Source organism: Panthera pardus, unplaced genomic scaffold, assembly GCF_024362965.1.
Source record: "Panthera pardus isolate Hobbes unplaced genomic scaffold, ASM2436296v1 HiC_scaffold_24, whole genome shotgun sequence".
NCBI lineage: Eukaryota > Metazoa > Chordata > Mammalia > Carnivora > Felidae > Panthera > Panthera pardus.
The window spans coordinates 11,901,945-11,915,340 of record NW_026526810.1 but is presented as its reverse complement, the minus strand read 5'-3'; the positions used below and the strand labels follow the sequence as shown (position 1 = coordinate 11,915,340).

Sequence of the window (13,396 nt, the reverse complement as noted above, 5' to 3'; positions counted from 1 at the left end):
CACCCATGGTCATCTCTTCCTACTGCAGGGAGTCATGGTTCAAAGCCGCCGGTGGGGTCAGACAGATCTGGGATAAACCTTGGCCGTGGGCAGGTCATACAGCCTCCACAAACCTTTTCTGTAAAGTGGGCTCATAATAGAAACTGCCTCCTGTGTGTGGATGGTGGCTGGCACTGGGGGACACCTTAGAAAGTGGCCTACATAGAAAAATAATTCTTCTGGATGTTTTCCTCCAAAAGGTTCTGTGTTTTGAGAACTGGTATCCATCAAACTGCATTTATCTAGTGCTAGGTTAGTTGTTTCCCTATTTCTTTTTATCAAGCAATTGAGACGGGGGTGGGGGGGGGAGAGAGAGAGAGAGAGAGAGAGAGAGAGAGAGAGAGAATTCCAAGCAGGCTTTGCGCTGTCAGTGCAGAGCCCGACACGGGGCTTGAACTCATGAACTGTGAGATCATGACTGAAATCAAGTCAGATGCTCAATGGACTGAGCCACCCAGATGCCCCAGGCAGCCACAGAGGGCTTCTCACTGTCATGAGCAGTGTCTGCACAATGGATGACTAGGATTTCACCCAAGGGCAGGCAGTTTAGACCTCACTGGTCTGTGTGTTCTAATCCAGGTAAAGGGAAGATTTCTGTGGGGCTTTGGAAAGACTGCACGTCATTCCTGGAAGGGAGGGAGATGGAGAGGGATGATGGGAAGCAGGGAAGGAGGGGGAGATGCCTTCCCATTTCAGGGCCTCCCCCTGCTCTGCTGAGGTCTGTCTGGGTTCCTGGTCAGCTGCCTACGCCAGGTGCACCCACTGAAGCCCTTCTGGCCCCACAGGCCAACCCTGCCAGGCTGTTGTTTCCCACGCCTTCCAGGAACAGATTCTGCAGCTGCTCAGACTTTGCACGGCTCAACCGCACGCACTGCACTCCAGGAGGGTGCAGCCGCACCCACGGTGGACCTCAGTGGTGCAGCGGAAGACGAGCTGGGCTGCTCTCCAAGTGCCCACCCCAAAACCACCTGCTTGGGCAGCGTGGGCACATGGGAGCCTCCCAGGATGGGCATGAGAAGCAGCAGGACCATCGGGGATCCCTCAGGGCATCCGGTTAGGACTCCTGTGAACTCGGGGCCACAGGATGGGGCTCCCTGGATGCCACGTAGTCACTCTCCCAACCCCCACCTGCCCAAACTCGCAGCATGGGGAGTGCGATGCTTCAGGGCTGCAGTTGGGGCCACTGCCCAAGTTTCCAGAGAGCCTCTGCCAGGTTGGGAATCCTGTTCACATTGTTGGGCTTTTCAAGTCCCAGCCAAGTACCGTCATTTAAGAACCATGCCATAGCTTGTAATTAGATCCACACCAATGGGGACATCCAAACTGGCTTTCCAGATTTCATACAGTAGATGCCACAGCCTGGATGCAGTTGGGGCATAAAACCTGACAAGGTTCAGCAAATACATGAAAATCCTAACATTTGGAGCTGCCTAACTGGGCACCCCTCCCTCCCCCCCCCCCCAAAATCTGATTCACACATATACAAAACTCTGCATGTGGTCTCTGAGAAGTGATAACCCTCACATTAGAATTCTAGGAATAAAGGGCTCATTTGGCAGAAGAATAGCATTTTATTGCTCTTTCTACCAGTGAGGTAACTGGGGATATTGAAAAGGGCTGTGGGGAGGGGGACATCAACCAATGCAGGAAGCAATTTCTTAATCTGATAGACTCATCCAGAAGCAGGCTTTGGAACCCACATCTGCAGTATCTCCGAGTGCTCTGTGTCTATTCTTTGGGAGACAGGGCAATCTGGAAAAATGAAAATAACCCCATAAAGTTTACTTTAAAGAAGCCAGATCTAGCAATCCTTTGAATAAGATAACAATAGGACTACATAACTCCAAAATAGTTGGTAATGGCCAATGTCAAACTGTCTCCAGGGAGACGAAGTCATACCTTTTGGTTTCCATGACTACAGAAGATTCCTTCTTTTACCAAGCACTTGGATTTTGTGACTGTTTCCTGTTGGATGGGACCTCAAAACATTCTCTATTTCTCCAGCATTCTTTGCCCAGCCATTATCTTGGGTTATAGAATAGACTCAACTTTAAAAACAGATTTAGAGGGGCCGCCTGGGTAGCTCAGTCAGTTAAGTGTCTGACTTCACCTCGGTCATGATCTCACGGTTTGTGAGTTCAAGCCCCGCATTGGGCTCTGTGCTGACAGTGTGGAGTCTGCTTGGGATTCTCTCTCTCTCCCTCTCTCTCTGCTCTTCCCCGACTTGTGCTCTCTTCCCAAAATAAATAAATAAACTTAAAAAAAAAAAAAAAAGAACAGATTGGGACACCTAGGTGGCTCAGTAGGTTAAGTGTCCAACACTGGCCTAGGTCATGATCTCACTGTTCCTGAGTTTGAGCCCCACATTGGGCTCTGTGATGACAGCTCAGAACCTGGAGCCTGCTTCCAATTCTCTGTGTCTCCCTCTCTCTCTGCCCCTCCCCCACTTGTGCTCTGTCTCTCAAAAATAGATAAACATTAAAAAAAATTAACAACAAAAAAAGGAGAACAGATTCAGGGATCCAAATGCTCTTGTTTGCCAGGAAAGGCAAATGCGGCTGTAGGTCTGGAGCGCCCCCTTCCTGAACACCGCCAAGGAGAATTTGCCTCCCATTCCTTGAGCCGGCAGGAAAAGGAGGAATCAGGGGGAATAGCAAACTTAGTGCATAGGAGCTCAGGCGATGTGATGGAAACACAGTGTGGGGACCCAGGATGGTGTGCCCCTCCAGGTGATCGGCTCAGCTGAGCCTGTTGTGGCCTCAAAAATGGCAAGCAGACAGCCTGGTTCCCTTCGGGCAGCCTAGGACAGGGACGTAAAGGTCACAGGAGATTGTGTGGGAAGCATGGCTAGGGCAGCCCCAAGGTGGGGGCCAGCCATGCAGTGTGGGGCTGTGGCCTACCTGGCTGGGAAGTCAGTCATGAACAGCTCAGGAACCAGCTCCTGGAGAGGCACGGGGAGGTCAGGGTGTCTGGGGCAGGAGATGAAGTCCTGCTCAATGGCTGTCAGCACGCAGTCTTCCATGTCGAAGTACTGTACGCCCTCTGATTTCTCACTCGGGTCGGTGTGCTGGGCCCAGGAGGTCTCGCAGACTGGGCAGGGGACGTACTGCTCCATGAGTGGGGTCCCGTCGCTTTCTGTGGCTGTCAGGGCTAAATGGGGACAGAGAAGGACACAGTTCACATGAAGGTGGCTGCAGGTAGCACCCTGCAATTTTGGGCTGGGTGGGCTTTTCACGGGAGGGGGTCTGTGTGCCCCTGCCTGGACCCCAGGGAGTGGCTGAACCATGACTTGGGTTCTTTTTTGGACAGCGAGATCCTTCACCAGGAAAGACGCGCACAGGGAAAGGTCAGGGATGCACTGGACAGACAGTGGGTGGTCTAGACCCTGAGCTGGCTGGCTGAGGCAGGGCTGAGAGGTTGGGGATCCCTCCTGCACAGCCGGGCCCTGACAGGATGCTGCGGGCTGGGTCGGAGCTATGTCACGCTCCAACAACCGAACCACAACCAATAAGGAGCCGTTCTTAAAATTAGAAACATAAGGCTTGCAATTACTCCGATCCTTCCTAGAAGAGCAATGCAGGGGGGAGAAATGAGTACAAATTAAAATAGAACCTAGTCATTTTACCTGCGTTCCCCCGGGCAGGAGACACACAGCTTTGCTGCCCGCCTCGGAAAGGAGGTACAAAGAAACAGGCTCCATGGCCCCCTGTAGAGGAACCCTCAGGGTGAGCTGATGGCCTGTCTTGTGCAGGGTAGGAGGGGGACTCTTAGAAGCTTCTGGGCACATTTGCTATCTGCAGCCCTGTGTATAATATATCCTGCTAGCTGGCGGGTGGTGCTCTCTCCTGGGCAGCCCTGTCTCAGGTGCTCGGCCCAGCCCCTCCTGTCTCAGGTGATTATCTAATGCACCCCCTGCCCCGCCCCCCTCACATCTGCAGAAGCACCTGCTGTAGGGCTCTCTGGTTGGCGGGGAGTCATAAAAGCCCAGGGAGGCTCCCTTGGATGGCCAAGCACACCCAAACTGCCTTCTCTTAGGCTCCTTTCTAAGATTTTTGCCTTGTAGGTCAGCTTTTCCATCAACCCTGGAAGGATCCCAGGCCCAGGTGTCCAAAGCATACATCCTGCCGTGTCCTCCGATGACCCCCTGCCCGGGGATGCAGGGATGGCTTCAAGTGAGAAGCCAGCTTGGGGAGGTTAGAAGGCTGGCCAAGCAGGTCTTGGTGTCCAAACCCAGCACTGCCCTCTCAGCTGCCAGCCTTCAGGGGTTGAGGGCTCATGGGGAAGAGGCTGCCTGCTTGGCCCCAGACAGCCTCCTCTCTGCAGGACACCCTGCGGGTTTGTCTCCACTCTGGTAGCAAAACAAACAGAGGGCCTCAAAAGCTTCACTTCAAAAAGTGTTTTCTTTGGGTGGATTGTCAATGGAGAAACTGATCAAAGGGCCATGTGGGTGGTTGATCACCTCTGGGATTTGAGGATGGGGGCAGGCAGGAAAGAAAAATGGGGGTCCTTGACAGGTGTGGCTCTCTTGCCTCCCCACCCCTGTGTAAGGGTTAAATATGCATCCATGCGGTGCCCCCAGATTTCAGCACTAGCCTCACTGTGCAGAAAAGACCCACGTGAAGTTCACACGCAACGTCTTCCTGGACCATGCGTGGTACCCAGGGTAGTCTTCCTTCCCACACACTGTGGGAAGCCAGGGGGCCAAGTTCTGCACACACCCTGTGGGGCCCGGGCCCACGTCTTCCCCATAGCACCCACCCCCATGACACAGCCATACTTCCCTGAGATCAGGATTCTGCCAAAGGGCCATTAGGACCTCTCTGGTTGCCTTGGGCTGAATCCCAGTGAGACTTCTGCTCCCTAAATAATGTGCCCCACCCTGATTCATAAAGAAATATTAACATGAGCAAAGACTTGGTTCCAGAACATTCTCTTACCAGGAAACCACTGATCGATCAAGGAATTGACATGGTCTGTGATAAAAGCCATTGCAGAGAAGTCCCTCATTTCTGACTGGCAAATGATTTTTATTCCTCCACTTTTTTTCTTTTTCCAGTTCACGTCCGAGGATTCCACACTGCAACCCAGAAAGAGTCCACTGTGATCTGCCCGTGGAGGGCCCTGGGATGATCTCCTTGCCGCCAGGGCAAGACCTAAACCCCAGGGACCCCACCATCCCACCCCAGTACCCTGTGCCCAGGCAGGACTGTCAAGGGGACCCCCTCGTGTGCCTGACCCTGCCTTGTGCCCCCACGACTTCCCAATGCCATGAGGTGGATGTAATGAGGCCTTGGCAGTAGGGGATGCTCAGGCTAGAATCAGATCTCCAGGTGTGGCCTTGGGGAAGGTTCTCGCCTTCTCTGAACCACAAGATTCTCATCTGCCAGGTGGCAGCTGTGAGCTTTAAGTGGGAACATCTACATGAAAACCCTAGGCAAAGAGAGGGGCTCAAGTCAGGCCCTCAAAAGAAGATACATTACTCTTCTCTTCTCATGCAACTGAAGAATATTTTGAAAAACTCATTGTAAATATGAAATAATTGGGTGTGTTTATTAAAACTGATTAAAAGTCATTTATTAAACCTCTTGAGTTGACTTTATGTCTTTCTGTCTCTCAAAAAGGTAGACAGGAAAAGGGAGCTAAATGAGGTAACTCGTTATGTTGCACGTAGGATCCGGGCTGGGGAACCAGCGGGGTCACCTGGGCCATTGTCACTTAGGACAAGGGGATAGGGCTAGATGGTTGCAAGGCTCTTGCAGGTGTCACCTAAGTGACCACGGGGGTGGGGGGTGCTGGAGCTCAGTGCCCGCCCACTTCCCTCAAGTCCTGGGCTGTGGTCACCATACCCTCTCTCACAGGGAGAGGAAGGAGGTGAGGAGACAGGGAGCCTCTGGATATTTTCAGGGGAGAGTCTCGTATTTCTAGCAAACTGCCATGATGAGCTGCTCTTGGGAACAGAACTCTGGACACCAGTGGACAGTCTCCCAGAAGAGGCCTCCACGGGGCTATTTCCACGGCACCACGTTGACCCAGTCACGTGGGTTCTCAAGTATTCCTACCTGAGGTAGCCCCCATCAAAAGTGACCAGGAGCCCTTCCTGCCAATAGATGGTCTGATTTCTTTTCACTCTGAACGTACTGCAGCGATTTCTCTGGTTTCCTGTAAAACTATAAATGGTGACTTTCCTGTGTCTGCTTTTAGTATTCTTCTTGTTTTCAAAAAGCTGAAAGACAGAGAAAAGATGCTGCTTAAGTATTCCGGCCTCCTCACTGGCCCTGAACAGAGCTCTGGAGAGACCGGTGTGGCCCCATCGTGATAAATGACCCCCATCTTTCCCACCCCCTCCTCCTGCACCACGCATCCTGCTGCCAAATTAAACACTGCATTATCTGAACGGGTCTCCAGGATACTCTAGGAGCACATTTTCCCCAAAGGATTGATAATAATAGGCTTCTTCTGTTTAAATCTTTTCCCTCCCTGACTTTATGAGCAACAATTTATGTTAGAAAATGTAGAAAATACAGACAAATGTGCAAAAGAACACAAAACAACACTATTTTGGTATATTTTGGTGTATATTAATCCAGGATTTTTTTTCTGTTTACATGTATGTTTAGAAAATAGCTGAGGCCATATTTTCTAAATTTGTACTTCTAATTTTCTAAATTTGTATGCTTTTAAAAACCTCACTTTTCCTATGCCATTAATAACTCATATAAAATTCATTTTTCTAAAGCTCAATATTTTACTAAGTGTAGTAACTTCCCAGGGCACCTGGGTGGCTCAGTTGGTTAAGCAGCCAACTCTTGATTTCCACTCAGGTCATAATCTCATGGTTTGTTCGTGAGTTCGAGCCCCAAGTTTGCACTTACCAGCGCAGAGCCTGCTTGGGATTCTCTGTCTCACTCATTCTGTCCCTCCTCTGCTCACACTGTCTCTGCCTCTCTCAAAATAAATAAATAAACTTAAAAAAAGAAAGCCTTATTTAATAATGCAGACTGTGAGCCAGTAGAATGTGAAAAGTCACAAAACTTTCTCTGATTTCCTTAGTTCACAGTGTTAGCAGTGGGATTATTGCATCAGAGGGTTGGAATACTCTTAGCCCTGGATGTGTACTGAGCAATTGCTTTCGAAACGATTAGAACATATACACTCTGACCACAGGGTATGAACCGCGTCATGATTCTGGGGGCTACTATGGCTTTACTCTTTGCTGATTTGAGAGGTGAAAAGTGGCCAGCATTTCATCCTCGCTTGAATTTGTACGCCTTGATTGCTCCTGAGACTGAAATCCCTCTCATCTGAATTTCAATGGGACTTTCCCCCTCATTTTGAGTGAGGGATGCTGCCTGGAAGGGCGCCTGCCCCCCACCCCCAACACTGAGCCCACTTGGGAGCTCAGACCCCACACGATGACGAGGATGAGGACGCTGTGTTGTGACCTCCCACTTAGAACGTGGCAGGACAATGAGTTCAAAGGGAGGGCAGCGTGACCGAATCGGGACTGTAGATGAGCCAGCTCCTGCACCCGCTCTTCCCACCAGTGCGCCCTCCAGGCCTTGCAAACAAGCCCCCCCCCCCCCCACCAAACTCCCCATAACATGGGCCACAGCAGTTATGATTTTCAGGCTCTTGTATTTATTTTTTAACATTTCAGTAAAATGGGGAGATCAAAGAATATCTTTAATTAGTCAAGGAGTTGCTAATTCTATAAGAGCCTTTTAATTACAATGTGGTAAAAAATAAATCCATTCTGAATTTAATGCCAATTATTCAATAGTCCAAGTTTATGCCGGGGTGCTCATATTGTAGAGTGGGTCAGAATCCCCTGGAAGGCTTGTGAAAAACAGAGTGCTGGCCTCCATCCTGGGGGTTCTGATGTAGTGGGTCCAGGGTGGGCCCAAGAATTTGCATTTCTAACAAGCTCCCAGGTAAGGCTGCCTTTGCTGGTCCAGGAACCCCACTTTGAGAAACACCACTCCACACAAATGCTACTTTCATGTTACTGTTTTGCATGAAATTCACGTTGACGGACAGCCAGGACACCTTTCAACCACCCCAGGTGAACCCACAGAAAGTAACTTCTTGGGTTAGGTCTTTGTTGCTTCCAGACCAAGTTAAAGCTCTACACTCCTGGTTCTCAAGCTTGACTGGATGATGAAATAACCTGCCAAGCTTTAAAAACTACCAATGCCTGGGTGCTGCCCTGAGAGATTCTAAGTTAAGCCGTCTGGGCTCTGTCCATGTCTGTTAGAAGCTCCCCAGGTTCACATTGGCTTCTAGCGCACAGCCTGAGTGGGCAAAAACATGGTTCTAAAGCCATGGTTCTCCAAGTGTGGTCCCCAAACCACCCAGTGGCATCACTGGGGACAAGGGTTAGGTATGCAAAATGATGGGTCCCAGTCCATACCCACCTGATCAAAACCTCTGAGGGGGACCAGCCATCTATGTCCTAACAAGCTAGGGGATTTTGTTTTCTTTTTTTGAGAGGGAGAGAGTGAGAGAGTGCATACACATGCTCACATAAGCAGGGGAGGAACAGAGAGAAAGGGGGAGAGAGAATCCCGGGCAGTCTCCAAGCCCATCGTGGAGCTGACATGGGGTCCATGAAATCATGACCTGAGCTGAATTCAAGAGTCAAATGCTTAACCGACTGAGCCACCCAGGTGACCCCTCCAGGGGAATTTTGATATCGATTGATTTACAACCACTGCTCCTAAAATGAGTATTCTGAGCCAGTGAGGTGCTGATTTGGTATTTGCAGAATGGTTCAAATGGGTCTGCCAGCCTACAGAAGAGAAGGCAGCCGTGCCACACTGGCCTCCTGGCCCTAAGTCAGTAGCTTTGCTGCAGGAAAAGGGGTTTTGATCAAGCCCCTCCCATGAAGGGCCATCTCCTTCCCTCGAGGGCTCAGCTACAGCTGCTGCGCACACATTCTCCACCCCCTCCCCCGCACGCCAACCCCATGCAGAAACCGCAGCTACCTGGAGGTCCATCTCCGCCAGGCTGATCAGCATCCGTGCTATAAACCTTTGCCAGAAGCCAACAGGAACGAAGCTCATCTTAAACACTCTCTGAATGGTATTGGCCTTGGGGTGTCGCATGCCGTGAGTGTCCAGGCCGGGTTTGGACGGAAGGAGGTGTGGCAGAAGATAGCTGAAACACAACAAAGGGGACAGGTGAACAGCGTGGCCCAAGCTGGCCGGGGCACTCTGCCCAAGTCCCTCCCCCCTGGGGCCTTTGGAATTTTACTTTTATAAAGAGACAGTAGTTTCTGTATTGAGAATAAATGCTCCAAGAGAAAATGAAGATGGGCACAGCAAGCACACGTATCAAGGAAGGTCTCTAAGACGGCGACTAGGATATCCCGAGGGAAGACATGAAAACATCTGTAGTCATAAACCCGTCAGACATAGCAAGTCACGGTTCGCGCTCTGTAAAAGTGGGTTGTGATCGGGGAAATCACTTAAAATGAACTTTGGATGGTGGAGGAAAAACAAATACAGCTGCACGGTTCCAAGGACAATGCAGATATTGGGGTCAGAGTAACATTTTTGGCCTTCGAAGCTATTTATTGTTCTTGGACAGTTGAGACAACACAATCGCCTTCAAAGTCAGGACGAGGCTGTTTTTGCACAGAGGGATGGTTTATGAGAGCACTCTTGCTCATCGTAAAAGTGCTGAGTCACCGAGTCAGTGAGCTGTTCATGACTGTGGTCAGTGGGAAACAGCTGAAGCCTGGGGAGGTCCCACTGAGAGCGTGCCTGAAAACCAGCATGTTCTGTGTGTGTGTGGAGCTGTGGAGGCAGGCAGGCACAGGGGAGCCCCTGGGTGTGCCCTTTTCTCAACAAAGGCCTTGCCTTCAGCTCCCCTGATGCTTTTAAAATACATCAGTTTAGGTCCAATAAAATGTCTTTAGAACTTGCTGGAAGAGACCCTCGAAAATACTGTAAAAGAATACTTAATCCCGGCTCTGTGTTTTTGGCATGCAGTGTAACCGTATTGAGATTCCACCTCCCTGACGTGGGACGAGAAAGGACACTTATCCCACAGAGTTGGTGGAGGATGGACAGGGGCTGTGCAGGTGAGGCCCAAAGGGGGCAGGCAATGAAGTGTTAGGTTCTTTTTAGCCACTTCAGATCCTGAGTAAAAGGACCTTCTCAATCACCTTTCCCTCCACCCCTGGCCTTGGCCAGCAGGACACCCTGATTTATTCCTTCATGTTCTGAAAAGTCCTTGTTATCTAGCTGTTCTGTCTCTTCCCCAAGTGGGAGGCCCTTGTCAGTGCCTTGCATGATTTATTCCGCTTCTTTCGCCCACATCACACTCAGCTTGGATCTTACGCTGCCCACGTCTTTGTAGGTGTAAGAGTGAGTGCAGAGAGCTTGCTCTGGACGCAGGAGCCCCCGCAGGCAACACGGCACACACAGAGCAGGGGCTCAATATTTCCAAAGGCAGAGATGACTCAGAAGCCAGCATGGTAAACGAAGAGATCCAGACTGGCAACGGAAGCTCTTCTCAAGGTGTGTGGAGCAAGACCACGGACGCCTGCTGGCCTACTTGAGAGCAATTACTAGCTGGGAAGCCTGAACCAGGGGATAACCACAGTGTCAGCAAGATGGGGTCTATGTTCATGTGCCTGTTGAACATAAAGCCATGAAACCCTGGGCAGGGCACCGGGTCTGTACCTGGGAGCTGGTTCACTCATGCTACACCACCATGACTGCCTTGGTGGGACAGGAGCTCTCAGAGATGGTCAGTAGCATCACTGACCAGATAAAGGCTTATGTGCAAAGAGATGGAACTCAGCCTAGGGCACAGGGGAACCATCACACCTGTGCTAAAATGGAAAATGCTCGGATATTCGTTACTTTATATGAAACCAGATGCCACTGGCTCTGAGTACTTAACACAAAGAGTGACAGTAAGTTGTACTGATGTCTTTGGAGCCTTCAAGTGCAAGAGATACCTTGAATACTTTACGTGTATTATCTAATTTTATTATTATTATTATTTAAATGTCTATTTATTTTGAGAGAGAGGGTGAGAGAGAGAAAGTGGGGGACGGGCCGAGAGAGAAAGGGAGAGAGAGAATCCCAAGCAGGTTCTGTGCTGTCAGCATAGAGCCGAACTCGGGACTTGATCTCATGAACCATGAGATCATGACCGGAGCTGAAATCGAGTCAAACGCTTAACTGAATGAGCCACCCAAGTACCCCAACGTGCATTGTTGTATTTAATCCTCACAACAACTATAATACTCGTTGGTAATCGCATTATTCCCATTTTACAGGTGAGGCAAGAAGGGCAGTTGGGGTTCATACTCAGGCATTCTGGCTCTGTGGTCTGACCCGCTGTGCTATAAGCCTCTTTGGACACTTGGCCATGACCTGGCTGATTTTATGGTCCACCCGGACACACATGTGTGGACAACTGCCTTGCCTTTCCTGAGTGCAGGAATTCCCACCTTTCTCTGTCCTGTCGGTAAAATAACCAGAAAATCGTCAGATTTTGGCAATGCTGTCAACTCAGAGGCTGCCTCATGTTGCACGGACCAAAGTCCAGGACACACCCTGGGCCACGGTATGAGGTATCTTGCGGACTCTCAGTTCCTCTCTGGAGTTTCTCTTTTTAGGACTCACTCATGGCCCCCAGGGGGCTGGAGCGACAAGAAGGACTGAGGCCCTCTCCTGTAGTTATAAGGTTGAGTGGAAATCTGAGTCGTGCCTCAGGCACAGCGACTGAGGTCTGGCTCCTGAGAGGCCCCAGTCTATGCAGGCAGAGTCTCTGGGCTGGCCACACAGGGTCCAGGCCAGCTTCGCGGGAGCTCCAGATGACCTCCAGTGGTCATCTCCCCAGAGCTCTGGGGTCGGGGGTGGGTGGTGACAAGGTCTATAGTAGGTGGATTTGGTCTGTGTGGTCTGGTCTGTGGATCTGGAGTCCTGGCTGCTGCCTGGCTGCTGCCTGGCTGCCTGGCTGCTGCCTAATACCTGGGCGGCACTGGTATTAGACCCAGGAGGAAATTAGGGCCAGGAGGCCCTGAGCACCCAGCTGGGTTAGATGTATCATCACTAGCTCAGACCCATGAGTACCCGGCCCCCAGGCCCTGCCCTCTCTGCCTTTTGAAGCCAGGCTGTGTAATTAGCGTGGGCACCCTCGTCACTTAACCCATATGTATTCACCAAATACCCAAGCAGTCAACCCTCTAAAACATGAACTCCCTCCCCCAGCCTCCAGAATATTTTTAATGCCATTCTTGCACGGTTTCCTGCACTTTTTCAATAAATGCATTTTCTCTGAATCCCCTGAAAAGGGAATCCCACGGCACAGGAAGGAGCAGCCAGCCCAGGCAGGCGGGTCCTCACTATGGCCCATCCCTGGACATCTCGTTCCAGCCACCAGTGCCCCCAGTCCCAAGTCCTTCCTCCAGGGAGCAGTGCGGGCAGCCCGGCCGAGGGCTCACCTGTCGTTGGCCACCGGCAGGGCGATCTCGAACTTGGCCAGGAACTGGAAGTACTGCTCCTCTGTCTGCTGTGTGAAGCCGGTCCCCACCAGCAGCATCCTGAGGTCCTCGGCCCGGATCACCCCGTTCTTGGCCACTGAGCGGGAGCCCTTGATGTTGAAGATCCTCTGCAGACATTCGGACAGCCAAATGGGGTCGAGGAAGTAGAGGTTCCTCAGGCCGTGGCTGGTGTCCGGGAAGTGCAGCAGGGTGCCGGTCTCTATGAGGAAGCTGATGGCTGCCCAGGGAAGCGGGCGGGAGGAAGCAGCGTCAGACAAGGGGCGAAGGACTCTGGGGTGGCCTCATCCCGAGGGGCCCAGGCCACACGTTCTTCCTAGGAAAGCAACCAAGGCTCCCAAAACGCATGGCCCTTTAGCCGGGTCGGCCGCCCAGTCTCGTAAGTCTTGCCCACGTGCTAATCCGACGCGGCCAGCGGGGGAGCCCCCGGCCGTTGATCTCCACCTCTCATGGGTTCCAGTTTGGCACACTTGCCTGCTCCTGACAATTTTTTTCGTGGCCCCCGAATCACAAACACCTGAAGTGCTTTGCCAGCCATTCGTAGACACGCCTGTGCCGGTGGGAGTCCACCTGGGCCGCTGCGCCCGCCCCCCCCGCCCCCCACTCACCGGACTGCAGGTCCTCATAGTCTTTGATGTCGTTGTCTGGTGTCTGCTCCACCAGCTGCTCCAGCTGCCTGTCCGTCAGGTACTGCACGTCGTCGCTCAGGCTTCGGCGCTGCTGCTCGGCCAGCACTGCCTCCTGGAGGCTCAGGTAGCTCCTGGGGATCTGGGGGGCGGCGGGGACAGGTGGGTGGCTGGGTCCCCAGGTCCCCAGCCCTGCCTGCCAGCCCCTGAG

At 51.7% G+C, this 13,396-nt stretch overlaps 1 protein-coding gene across 2 annotated transcripts in view; it reads right to left on the bottom strand.

The window, feature by feature from the left end:
* LRRK1 (leucine rich repeat kinase 1) overlaps positions 1 to 13,396 on the bottom strand; it is a 133,266-nt gene that overhangs the window by 21,777 nt on the left and 98,093 nt on the right. For both annotated transcript variants that reach the window (XM_019460087.2, XM_053888776.1), the window contains 6 exons: positions 13,168 to 13,327; positions 12,503 to 12,779; positions 9,024 to 9,195; positions 6,099 to 6,262; positions 4,977 to 5,116; positions 2,940 to 3,189 (listed from right to left, as the gene is read on the bottom strand). In XM_019460087.2, the coding sequence (XP_019315632.1) occupies positions 2,940 to 3,189; positions 4,977 to 5,116; positions 6,099 to 6,262; positions 9,024 to 9,195; positions 12,503 to 12,779; positions 13,168 to 13,327 (1,163 nt within the window). The remainder of the gene's footprint in view (positions 1 to 2,939; positions 3,190 to 4,976; positions 5,117 to 6,098; positions 6,263 to 9,023; positions 9,196 to 12,502; positions 12,780 to 13,167; positions 13,328 to 13,396) is intronic.